General features: G+C 38.0%; 1 protein-coding gene across 3 annotated transcripts in view; it reads right to left on the bottom strand.

The window, feature by feature from the left end:
* The window catches only part of LOC129731065 (neural-cadherin), a 393666-nt gene that overhangs the window by 25140 nt on the left and 354775 nt on the right, over positions 1-13751 (bottom strand). For all 3 annotated transcript variants that reach the window (XM_055690805.1, XM_055690804.1, XM_055690806.1), the window contains one exon: positions 3491-3732. In XM_055690805.1, the coding sequence (XP_055546780.1) occupies positions 3491-3732 (242 nt within the window). The remainder of the gene's footprint in view (positions 1-3490; positions 3733-13751) is intronic.

Raw genomic sequence — 13751 nt, 5'->3', positions numbered from 1 at the left:
AATTTGGGTCACCTTTAATTTTTCATAATTTTTTAAGTTTTTTTTAGGATATTTCTATCGAGTTCCAGATCCAAATTTCTCCCTCAATTTGGTTTTTGGACCATTGTGCAGTGTGAGAGCAGTTGTTTCTGCAGTGAAAGATATATTCCTATATGCTAGTGAATCTCTGAGGAGAAACGACAAGCTAGTTTGATTTATATTATTGTTAGTTGCTAATTTAAGTGCAAGGAATTATGTAATGTGTGAAAAAAAATTGTTGAAAACAATATTTAATTTTTTTTTAAATGAAATTTGATTTTTTAAGATAAAAATTGACTGATAAAGATTTTACAGCTTTCTCCAAATGTTTTTACTTTGTTTTTTTTTTTTTTTGTGCCATACTTTTTTTTATCGTAGGCATTCTGATTTGAACGAACGCAAGCAGCAAAGCAAAATATGGAACCTCAGAAAGGCTGAGTTCTGTTGGTATTCTAAATATTCTCACACAGTAGAGTCGCTTTATAAACGAAAGATGCGTAGTGCGTGAAAAAAGCTCGAATTTTAAAATCCGCGTAAAAAACGCATAAATTTGTTTGAGTGGAATGATATAATAATTCAGTGCAGTTGAGATTTTCAAGCTTTTTCTTTTTCAAAAAGTTAGGAGAACCGCCTACAGAATATTGAAGTTATTTCTAAGGAGTTTTAAAATTGGTTAAGTGTTATTTTTAAAATCACTCTACTGTTTAATGTGATGGTGTTATGTTCGGACCAATTATTCGTATGCGAAATTGCTTCACTATTTAACGTAAAATTACTTCAAATATTCACTAGTACAGTCACACCTCGATAGAAGGCAACTTTATTTTTATTTTCGTTACGTTATAGCGAGTTACGTTATATCGAAGCACGAAAAGAAATATTTTTTTATTGATGCAAAATTCTTCATGGTTACTCAAAAGTGCGCAATAACACCTAAAAGTATATATGAACATGTCTTATGTCCCTTTAAGACAATTTTCGTAGACAAACATAACCAGTCACAAAACATTGTAAAAATAAATGTAAATTTTACCCAATTTTACGGTACTTATTAGTTTCAAAACTCACTCAACACATTTATTCGGAACATTATACACCCCAAAAATAATTTTTGTACTTTAATTTTGGGAAATTGAAAAAAGTTACTTTATATCGAGGTTGCCTCATATCGAGGTATGACTGTATCATCAAATAGCTTCTCCTGACGATTTTCAGAAAGTTTCACCGAGATTTTTAAAGTTACACTATTAGTGAAGCAGTTTTAAAAATTAATGAATTTCCGAGCATAATTCGCTCTTATGATAGCTATCGTGAGCAGTAATAATGGAATTAAATGTTAAAAAATTGCAGTATATTTTTTCAGTAGAATGCTCTCATAACCTTAAAAATTCATGTAGAAACATTTCTTGTGCGAAATATTTGCTTTATAGTTTTATTTAGGAATTATTAGTGTAATGCAAAAGCCTGTTTGGTAGTATGATCGGACCTGCTTACTTCTGAGACTTCACCGTATCACTTTGCTTGTTCAGTAGAGTTGTAAGCGACTAAGGCGACATCCATAAATTACGTAACGCAAAAAACCCAATTTTCGGACCCCCACCCCCCATGCGTAACGAAACGTAACGTCAACACCTACCCCCCATAAAAATTACGTAACGCTGTAGATGGATTTTACTCGTTTTTGGAGAGTCTTTCCAGAGATTTTTTGTAACGTAACGCTGAACTCACCTCTCCTCCTCCCCTGTGTAACAAATCGTAACGCTCAAGGATACCCCCCTCTGCCCTATGAGCGTTACGTAATTTCTGGATGTCGCCTAAATTGTCTACCCGAAAATAAACTTGAACTCAAATGGATTTAAAAGTAAATGACTGGTTTGATTATAATACATTTTTTGTTCCAATCATGATAAAACTCTATGATTTGAAAAAAAAAGATATACTGTTATTGCTGTAACCCAGACAAATAGATAGATGCCTCGATAAACGTATATTTTATGATCACATGCAATGGTAAAAATATGACATAAAAATCCAAGTACGTGAAAAATAGTCTAAATTGGTCCGATCATGACACGTTACCTCAAAAGGTTTTGATTTGAAAACTGCTCAAAGAGCATTATGAATCCTAAATTGTAACTTTGGAATAACAGTTAATTTTACATTTTTAGATTAAAAACGGTAGATTATCATGGATTTATTAATTCAAAAATGCTCAAACTACCTAGAGTGGAGCTACAGTTACTCATTTTTGGCTTTTCGTTGCGTTGTGTAATTTGGACTTCCAATGTTGTGATTTTTAGTTTCTTGTACTCGAAGCATTGTTTCCGTAGAATTTCATCCTACCGAGCGCTTATTTATCCTACCGAGGCAGCATTTCGGCAGTCGAAAAAACAAACACTTACTATTTTGCATTCGGCGTTTCGTTCATTGATTTCACGCTCGCAATCTTTGCACAGTCCGCCCGGACACACGGAAGTATGATGCTGGGAAGTGGGTGGGTGGCTGTACAACACCCCCCCCCCTCGTTTTTCGTGACCACCACTTGATACTTACGAATAAGCGTACTGACGCACGCGATCAGTGCAATGATAAAGTCCTTGGAAGGTGTCAGCACCCCGGAGGCCAACAGTTCCAGTTCGCAGTGCATCCCAGTGTAGCCCATGGGGCAAACGCATTCGTACTTCTTCGGTGGCTGATAGTCCCGGCAGCGCCCACCGTTCTGGCACGGATGCCACAGGCACTCGTTGTTGTTGACGCACTGGGCACCGGAACTCCGGTATCCCGTTGGGCAGCTGTATGACCGCACATGGATACAGAGCACAAGCGCATAGACGCACAAACACACACACATAGTACAGTACGGGGACAATAGTTTCGGGTGTGTGTGTTTCGTGGTTGCAAGGTGATGGTGGTGGTGGTGATGGTGGTAAAACATAGTGTGTGATCGTTTTTTTGTTGTTGGTTGCAGGGCAAATAAAAAGATTTGGGTGCCATAAAAAGAGAAAAAAGAAAAGAACGGAATAACGTGAAACTTGCTACTTGCTACATTACTTACCGCGTCTTAAAGCTAGAAAGTTGGCTCATCGCTTCGCTGGTTAGTTTTGGTTGGTTTAGTCGGGTGGGAGGGGGGTATAAATTGGATGCGAAATGGTAGAAATGCTAGCGTACGAGGAAAGGTTCATCGTTTCAGGAGCACTGAGTTGGATAGCAGTAATTCGGAACGATAATGAAAAGTTGAAATGGTAAAAACATGCAAATTGTGTTCTACTTTCTACCACTCAGAACCCATAAAGCGCCGAGCGTGCATTTTCTCATGAATATGAAGCGACACTTTTTCTTATACACACACACACAAACAGGAAATAGCGGATGAAAACTATACTAGGTAGTAATAAGTTAGAAAAACTGATGTAACGGAAGGCATGCAAAAGTAACAACTTGGCTGATCTAAAAGTGTGAAAGAAATGCTCACTCAATATGATTAGTAGACACACAAGAATGGCGGCCAGAGCGCCCATGCTCAGCTTCAGCGTCTGTCCCTCCTGGATCAGCTCGCAGTTTTCGCCCCAGAAGCCGTCCGGGCAGTCGCAACGGTAGCGCAACCGTGGTTCCTGGTTCACGCAGATGCCTCCGTTCAGGCACGGCAGATCGAGACACTCGTTCCGATCCATGCAACCTTTACCGTCCGGTGACATGACACGACCCTCGCCGCAACTGGTAGCGCCGGATGGGTTAGTATAATATATGTACATACATACAGCCAAACACGGGGCAAGATGGAGTAATGGCACGATTTATGGTAATGGTGAATTCGACCGGGGCCGGGAGAGAGAGAGCAGGTGATCCGAAAGGATGATGCGATGCATGATTCAAATTTTTGGGCGGATTGAAATTTATGAATATTGCAGCATTCACGCTCCGATGGATGGGTTTCGAGGGATAAAAAAGGCTGATTTCAAAATTTCGTGGCAGTGAAACCTCTGCGAAGTGATAAAAAAAACAAATATTTCAATATTTTTCCCTCATATAACTGAGGTAACTTAATGGCACAAAACGAAATTTTTTTCTTACAAAATACAGTCGCCGTTATGCGTAAAGCCACTTCACGCTGAAAATCCAACAAACATGGGTTGCGCCAGCACGTAGTAAAAAACGATGTATCATAATCGGCGTTAAATCGGCTTTACCCGGCTGAAAAAAAAAAACAACAACAACACATTCGCTCCGGTCTCCAGTGGACGAATTTCTCTAATACCTCCAATCCCACTTAAGACTCGCCCGAAAAAGTGGAGGCTTCAAAATGGTATCATATTTCACGTAAAGGCCACCCCCGATGACAGTTTAGTGGTGAAAATTAACGGACCGAATCTTTTCCGGCTGCGCTTACAAACGAACCGGCTGCAGCGAAATGGGGAAAGCCACAAACAGTTCCCATTACAGCCGGCTCTAGTGGGTCGTAAATAAAATCAATAAAAGGAATATAGAAATCGTACCAGTTTTTATTCACAAGCTGCCGGTTTAAAATTTCCATTGGTTCGGACAGAACCGAAGCGGGAATACAATATCCAGATTGGTTGCAGTGCACAGTTACTCACCCCATCCCCTCTTAGTACCCACCACATCAATTCTATTCAACTGGTATTGTGTTTTGGGCGAATAAAGGAGATTAGTCAGTTTCCCAACAACAAAATAACGTTCGTTCGATGGGTGCTGGTACTGAAAGAGGAAAAACTGTCAACGGAAAGCTGGCATCAATATATATGATGCCGTGGTCAAGAGAATTCTTCGACTAAATATTCAGCATTAACTGCGGAATCGGAATCGTTCCATTTGCTGGGGATGAAATTATCAACCGTTGTTGGATCTTTATTGGTTTAGAACTTTGGATTAGATGCATTGGGGTGGAAGCAAACTGTGTCGTGTTCGTTTGCATGGTTAAGCTACAGCAGACCTCTTGCATTGCAGGTTATTAAAATATGAACAAAGAGGTTGTCGTCTCAAATCGATTGTCGTTTGTATAATTTTATACCACATTGCTGGGAGACAAAACATACTAATTGGCGCATCGCAGTGCGGCAACGCACTCGGGTAAGGTCGGAATGAGCTACCCACTGGACATATGTGTTGTTTTCTAATGGCTCCTAATGCGTCGGCAATAAGAGGACTCAGTTACTGGAACAAATACAGTAACCCTGTAACCCTAACAGACATCTGTTAGCATTTAATTTAGATAGAAATGATAACTAACTTTAATTTTGCGAAATTTTGAAAGTAGCTGATGTTCGAGTAAACTGAGAGAGAAAAATCCTCCATCGCTTGAAAAACTTTCGAATAACAGTTTTTTCTCAGCCTAAAACGACGTAGTATTGCTACAGAAATTTGTGTTATTTCTGTTTAATTTTCGATTAAATTTGAAGCTTTTCCAAATAATACCACTTTTGATTGCAGATACTCTGTTGATGTTGCATTGCTTTCCAGCAGGTGTTATTGTTTTCAGCATTCTAATTTCTAATTTTGTACTGTAATTGCCAGCACTTTTAATTTTTTTCAGTGTCTCAATATATTTTAAAGTTTATGGCTAGTAGTGATTTCATGGGTTGTATAAATATATTCTCGAATTGAAAATGATCTCAAATTTAGCTCAGAGTCGCGAAATAACTTTATATTGGGCAGATAACGCGGGAATAGAAAAAAATCCTAATATGAGATTCGCCAATAAACGATTCAGCAAATCGGAAAAAAATCTTCCACATAAAATTTAAAATTATCGAAAAATGTTTCTGAATATAAAATAAGACCATAACAAATTTAAACTCAAGGTTAACCCGAAATCACCGAAAAAATGCTTCTAAGGGGTAGACAAAGGCATAATCTATTGAATGATCCCGAATCATGATTCGAACAACCAAAAATCGAAGCGAAAGATAGAAAATATAGCTGCAACCTCACCGAAACACGTTTTCAAAGCCCAGCGAAGACTAACATAATAAATGATTCAAATTTACTTCTCGAAACTGGAAAATGGGAAAATGAAAAATGATTTCAAAAGAAATTCACTCCCCTTTTTTCGCTCCGATTATACTGAAAATCGCTATGGAGTTTTTTTGTCGGAAAATTTCAGACCTACATTTTTCTATTTGGCCACTAGGATGACACTTTTTGAAATGCAGTGTCCCGAAAAATCGACTATATTCAAAATTTTCATTTTTCTAAATTTTGTCGTTTCGGACTTAAGACAGTTTATCGTCTGTGATTTGATTTGGACTCCTCAGCAAATTTTATATAAAATATCTCATTTTGAAGGTGGTATATATTTTTATTGTGGAGATTTTTCAAAAAAAATTGAAGAATCTTCGTTGTTCACATGATCACCATGCGTCTCCATTGTATGATTTTTTTTTTTTATTCTCGCTTATTTTCCGTCGGTCTAGTTCCGCCACTGTTGTGGCCAATCACCGACGCCCAGGGAGGCGACTCCACAACCAGGACCCTAACTCACGACCCGTTTATTACCGGACCGGCGCCAACGGCTTTACTTCCTCATGCGATGGAAGGCGTGATCCCAGGGATTTTTCGCCTCAGAAAATCTCCCGGTGTCGGCTAGGATTGAATCTAGACCAGTTGGGTTGGTTGTGAGTGGATCACGCCACCTCACAACCATCGACACCTTATGTCGGCGGTGGGATTCGAACCCAGGCGTCGAGCGTGGTTGGCGGAGACGTTACCAACCGCACTAGGCCCCCGCTCTTCCATTGTATGATGTTTGATGGGAATTTTAATGTAGACGCAAGGTGATCATGGCGAACATTAATAAAAAATTTAAAATTTGATGTTTGCAAAATTTCCCGAGAAATCAGAAAAAACGTCTGTTTGGCCTTGAACCCACCAAGGTTTTTTTCTTGCTAGATGTGACGTCGCACACTGTTTCCAAAGCTGCAAAAACGTGATCAAAATTATTTGTTAGAGCCGTAACCTCTTCAGCAAAGTAGTTCCATTAATTTTTCTCCATGTTATAGAAGTTGCAATTCTATGATTAATCCACTCAACATAGAGAAACGAATTTCATTTTTCTCTTTTTGGAATATGAAAATCCACTTTGTTCAGAAAAGTTGTAGCAAATTTTAAAAGAAACAACTTTGTGGAAGACATCATACTTTTATCTATCTATTTAAATGGACTTTTGTGGAGTTTTATACAGATTGGCACTAAAAATCTTTTTTTGCTATTTAACTTTTCATAGTGATTTTCTACAATTTTTGAATGTGCTTCAAAAATGTTTGCTACAACGAAAAAAAAACAATATCTCGGAAGAAAGTTTAATTTTTATCTCACACATATTTTTGGTTGTTAACGATTTTCACTAGAATAATGCGCTAATTTACACTAATTAATCTCAACTCCAAAAATAATGACTTAGGAGTCGTAGTGTCTTCAGCAAAGTTGTTCTATTAATTATTCTCCATTTTATAGAAGTTAGAATTTGTGATTAATCCACCTAAAAGTGAAAAATGAGCTTCATTTTTCTCATTTTTGCAAATAAAAATTCACTTTGCTGAGTAAAGTTTTAGCACTTTTTGTAAGAAACAACTTTGTCGAAGACATTATACTGGTATCAGCTAATTTAATTGAACTATTGTGAAGTTATCTCTAGAATGCCTCTTAAAATCATTTTTAATAGAACTTTCTATAGTGATTTTTTAAAAATTTTCAATGTTCTACAATGTTTTTACCTATCATAAAACACACAAGTTTACCGAAGAATGTTTTTATTTTTATCTCTTGAGTTAATTTAGTTATTAAAGATTTTTGTTAAAATAATGCATTTATTTATTACAAATATGTACACAGGAGACAGCAACAGACAAATACTTACATCTGGAATTAATGATCTTTTACTTATGCTTAAATATAGAAATGGTTTAGTCTGCAGATATTTGCAGACTTTGAAGATATCTGTTAGTAAATTAGTGCATTGTTTTAATAAAAATCGTCAATAACCAATGAAATATGAAGGATAAAAATGAACTTTCTTCGATGAAATTGTTTGTTTCGTAATAGCAAACAACAATGTAGAACATTGAAAAAATGTAGAAAATCACAATCACAAATCCACAAAAGTCTATTTAAAAAGGTAGATGGAAGTATGGTAACTTTGACAAAATTTGTTTCTCATAAAATGTGCAACAACTTTGCCGAACAAAGTGAATTTTTATATGCAAAAATGAAAAAAGTAAAATTCGCTTCTCACTGTTAAGTGGATTAATCACAAAATTGTAACTTCTATAAAATGGAGAATAATTAATAGATCAACTTTACTACAGGCACTATGGCTCTGATTTCGATCACGTTTTTGCAGCTTGGGAAACAGGGTGTGTCGGGGCAAAGTTGTAGATAATGATATTGTCTCTCCGAAAAAATTTACACGCTAAAAAAATTTGAACCAATATAATGAGCGTTGGGAACGCTAATAGGTATTTTTTCATTTCTGGTTCAACGTTCAGTCATGCAAAAATATATTTTTACCACTTCGGATAAAAAACTTGCACCTTTTTCTCAATGGAGGTCGCCATATTTATTCCACATCGAAAGCATTTCACAAGCATTTACCATTTGCCCATTTTTTTCAATTTCATGCATTCAGCAAAAATTGAAATATGAAAATTTAAAGTATGTCTCAAGTTATCTGGAAGACACCGTTTAATAATTCGGTTGAGCTCTGAGGTAAATTTCATTACTCTAAATTTAGTATTTTAAGTCGCTTGGAGGTGAACCATGTTTAACTTTTATGTTATGTTATGTTATATTTTAAATTTCCATCTGACAATTTTTGTCCTAATAAATAAAATTAACAATTAGGCCGTTACAAATTTTATTTTCATTCTATGTCACCCCCCACCCCCTTCAAAAATCTTAAATATTGGAAGGGGAAGAAAAAAAAGCACAAACCGTTTTCATTGGTTTTCCGACAGCATAAATGCTTAATTTAGCAACAAACAAGTCAGGTGACAGCGAGAGTGTCGTCTAAAAGCAAGCGAAATAAATAATAATAATAATAAAGTGTTATTTTTCAACATTTATTTGAGTGCAAGTTACAAACGTCATAACTTGCACATAAACTTTGACCAAAGATATTTCTTTTTTTTCGTCACGGTGTTATTTATTTTCTGCCACCCCCTCTGCTAACTTTGATAACCTTGGACATAAAAAGAATTCGAAATTTGTATCAGCCTTAGAAACGAAAAACAAAAAATATTAGCGAATTCGCAGGCGACGTAAAAAAGTGTTAATGGGTTCGTTGAAGTCGAACAGTTCTGCAACCTCGCTGAACCTCGTTGACAAAAAAGAGCTTACCTCTAAATTCAATAGCTGACGACTCCGCAGATTCCTTTCCGGAGTGTGAAGATTTAATTCCACGAAAATAGCAGGTGGATCATTTTTTCATTTTTCAGGACCTTTGCGATAAAGATAATTTGTGCGTTAGATCTTCTTCCTTCCAACGTCTCAATTCCCAATAACATGCAGCGGTGCTCAAAAAAAGGCAGTTTCGTAGCGTCATGGCAAGGAAGATGCCTCAGTGCCTTACGCACGATTTTTGAAGTAGAATACTTCTCTCAGGAAGTTCGGCTACATAGGGATGTGAAATAAAAATCTAAAACCGAAAAAAGTGAAAAATATGTCCAATTTCAAATGCTAATAAATCGGTTAGTATTCGATGGATTTTCTTCGTTTTTGCAGCAACAGATTGGAAAATCTTCTAAGATTCTTACCAAAAGAAGATAATTGTAATTTTATTATTCACACTATTGTACTATTGAAAATAGTCAAGCCTTGTCAAAACGAAAAATTCGACCTCTGATTGGTCGTTATATGATTGCTTCCCAAGCACGGTCGACAGAATCATATAACTTGCAATTTAAAACATGCTATTTGGCCTATATGAGAGCCTGTTTCAGCCGAAGCCGCTCATAATAGTTCTAGACAGCGACAACAGCAGTCGTCCTCCCTTAGCAACAGCACTAGCAGTGCAGTGGATACCAGCGATGGCGGAAAGCGGCCACAGCTGTGGCGTAGCAATGGATAGCGCACTAGTTGCAGCGGATTCCAGCAACGATAGTAGCTGGGCCAGCTGATGCAGGGACAGTGGATACCAATGGCAGCGTATAGCGGCCACAACTGTAGCATGGCTATAGATAGTGCACTAGTTGCAGCGGATCTCAGCATCGATAGCGGCTGATGCAGTGAGGCACTTTAGTGAAATGCAGTCTCTGTGCAATAGTGGGCACTAGTAAATGCATTCAATGAAAAGTTGACTCATTTTGACAACACGTGAGCCGTCTAGTTTTGAGTGTTAAATCAGCTTTTCATAGTTTATTTTATCACAAGGAATATTTTTTTCACACTGTCAGTGCTAACGCAAAGATGTGATCGGCATCTTATCCGATACTAAAATGAACAACAAATTGTCCTTTTCAGCATGAAATAAAAACTTGATTGAAGAGTTAATATTTTCTAATGAGTTGATTCACATTTTTAAATTCGTAAAAGTTAAAAATTTTACTTCATATCCGTGTCTCAAAACGTACTGAATATCTTTTCCTTCAGTCATGAGCACGGCATCCGAAAAAATTTCATCTCAAAATTTAAAAATTGTCAAGCCCCAACCATGACAAGCAACTTACTATATTAATGAAAATGGTCAATCCTTGTTGACGCGCAAAATTCGATTAATCTGATTGGTCAACTTTTATTTACTAGAAAAAATGACTGACACGCAAGCAGCCGGGTTATCTTTCTTGAAAAAGTATGCTACTTCAACCTAGCGGTTGTGGCTCTGCACACAACCCTCCTGTTATTCTCTGAACAGCTTCCATGCGATCAATCCAGACCTTGTTGAACGTGCACCAAGCGACAACCGCTGATTCGAACAGCGATCCTACCAGGGCGCATTACAAAGCTCTCATGCACAGTGGATCGTGGAATTCATCGGCAATTCTAAAAATAAATCCCAGCTGCTTGTTGGTTCTTAAAATAACATCTTCGTAGTGTGCCCGGAATGTAAGCTGACTGTTCAAAATTACGCCAAGATCTTTTACTTGGCATACACGCTTACACGACATTTTTCCACACACAGGGTAAGAAGATTAAGGTTGCTTCAATCACTGAAAGCGTTAAGCAACTTTTATAGTTCCAAACAGTCTCTTAGGCAGGCTAAAATCCGAAAGATTTTTACATCGTTTGCGGCGAGGAACCATGTGCTTCGTGGAAAAACAGTAGCGACGTCGTTAATAAACAGTGAGAAAAAAGTGGGCTAAGATTGCTTCCTTGCAGCACTCCAGAAGACGTTGTAATTGGCTCAGAATGTGACGACCAAAGCTTGGCACATTCAACTCTGCCGGTCAGGTACAAACAAACGAAACCATCTCACGAGCATGGCGGAGAGCCCCAGTTTATCCAGCTTTCGTAGAAGGATGCCGTGATTAACACGATCGAACGCAGCCTTGAAGTCCGTGTACACAGCATCCACTTGCAATACCGTACGAAGAGACTGCGACAGATTGGTTGTGACGGATCTCTTAGGATAAAAACCATGTTGGTCAGGGGGCAGATACAACACTCCAATGCTTACGGATGACCTATCCATTTGGATTTTTCCCATAGTTGCTCAAGCGTGTTGCTAATCGGTGCTGGCTCTAAGCAGCATCAGTACCTGGAGGAAACGGCGATCAAGGCTCCACCACCACGCGATATTTGACTATTTACTCTACTATGATCGGTTCGAAATACAGTGAATAAATAACCAAGAAGCTGCGCCGATAAAATGCAATCGTCCAGCCATGTTGCAGTGACAACGATAACATCGTACTCAGAGTCGGAAACAGCAGGAAAGTGAAATTTTGGTCCGGAGTCCACGAACTTTTTGGTAGAATATGCCTACCTTCAGTACGTTTCGTACATTGATCGAAGGACGTCTTAGCTCGGTCGTAACAGATGACGGATGAGATATGGTAGGCGGTAACGAGGAAATGCTTGAAGCGATAGACAGATCAGATCTTAGATATTCGGAAGACCCCTTCTCCACGCCCACACGCAGGCCTGGTTTGACTGCTGGTCGCTGGCTTGAATGGAACGAGTGCGGAGAAGGGGAATAGGGGCTTCCATATTACTATTAACATTGCGCCACAGTTGTTGATTAGTGAAAATTTTATTTTTAGGATTTAGTGATAAGTCCTCAAGACTTTTGGCCAAAATGTTGCCCCAACGATATATTTTCCGCCAACATTTCGTTGTATAGAACTTCTAATACTTATTGGTTATCGGACTTGTAACAACCTTGTTTTTTTTAAACCGTTGTTCAATTAGTGTCGAATTTTGACGATGTCGCCTTGATCTGTGGTATTTTTTTTCGGTTCCTATTCCGAAGAGGACCTCTTAAATTGCCACGATTAAAATAAACATTCCCTTTACATCAGATAAGATGTAAAAAAAATCAGTTTCAGTTGGAATTTATCTTTTAATGAATTCCATCATAATTACTTGCTTGTAAGCCGACCCACCCTCAGACGCTTTCTAATCAACAACCGCAACCTATGTATGTGCAGTGCATACAATGGCATGGTAGAAGGGCACAGTAAAAAATTCTGGATATTACACGTCACGTAAACTATTTTTTCATTTAAATTTCAGCTGCTTCTGATGTAAACCACGATTGTGTTTGAAAATTATGTGCAATGTAAATTAAATTTGCGTGGAGGCAATTTTTTTCTAGCTTTGGGGGACTCTGTACAGCTATACAGCAAACTTGAATAAAGCTTAGGTCAACACTTTTTCCCGCACGGTTCTATGGTTCACAGCATCATCAACATCGTTGTACCTCAGCTAACCAAAAAACTGCCCCTCTTGTACTCCCTAAACCCCCTCATCAAAAAACAACACGCCATACAAAATCCGTTGAATTACCTTTTCCATGTTTCTTCCATGTGCTAAACACAATCGACGGATTCTCATTCCGCGCTGAACAGCAAAATAAAAACAAAATAACAGAGAAGACTGTTGCTTAGCAGCACCCAACGCTCTCACCTGAACAGTACTTTTTCGAGCTGGCAATGAATTCAGACCGCGTTGAATGGGAATCCTAAATAATGAAATCTTGTTTGGAAACTGCTTGTTAGGTATACCTAAATACGCTGAGGTGAAAATGAAAAACGGGTTGAAGTGAACGTCGTTTTCATTGTTCCCGACAGGCCGTGCCTCTTTTTTCATGCTGTTTTTGTTCTGTGTTTGCACAGTTATAACTGTACGCAAAAATGGGAAAAAATCTTCTCGGTTCCGTAAATAACGGCAGTAGGTTTTGTACCTTTGATTTATAATTTAGTAATTCAATGAATCACAAAAGGCTGCGAAAAATTCAGCATCAAACTTCCTTCCGCAATCAATAGCGAAAGTTGATTCGAATGAAAGGAACACTTTATAACGCAGCTTTAAAACCGACGAACAGTCACGTTTTCCTCCCGCCGTTTATTATGCTAACTGTAGCTGGCTCATTAGCTGACTCATTTTTCCCCGCTCTAAAATTACCAACTGAAAAAGCGGAAAGAACGATAGCGTTGTTTTGCTCAAAGGGTAAATCAGCTATCGCTGAAAAAAAAAAACAACAAATTTTCTGTGGAGTTGCATCGTATAACAAATGATTGGTGAGCAGGGTACGCGAGCTGCTAAATATTAGTTCCAAGCCT

Source organism: Wyeomyia smithii, chromosome 3 (genome assembly GCF_029784165.1).
Source record: "Wyeomyia smithii strain HCP4-BCI-WySm-NY-G18 chromosome 3, ASM2978416v1, whole genome shotgun sequence".
Classification (NCBI taxonomy): Eukaryota; Metazoa; Arthropoda; class Insecta; order Diptera; family Culicidae; genus Wyeomyia; species Wyeomyia smithii.
Note: the sequence above shows the minus strand (reverse complement) of the source record. Positions and strands in the feature narration are given on the sequence as shown.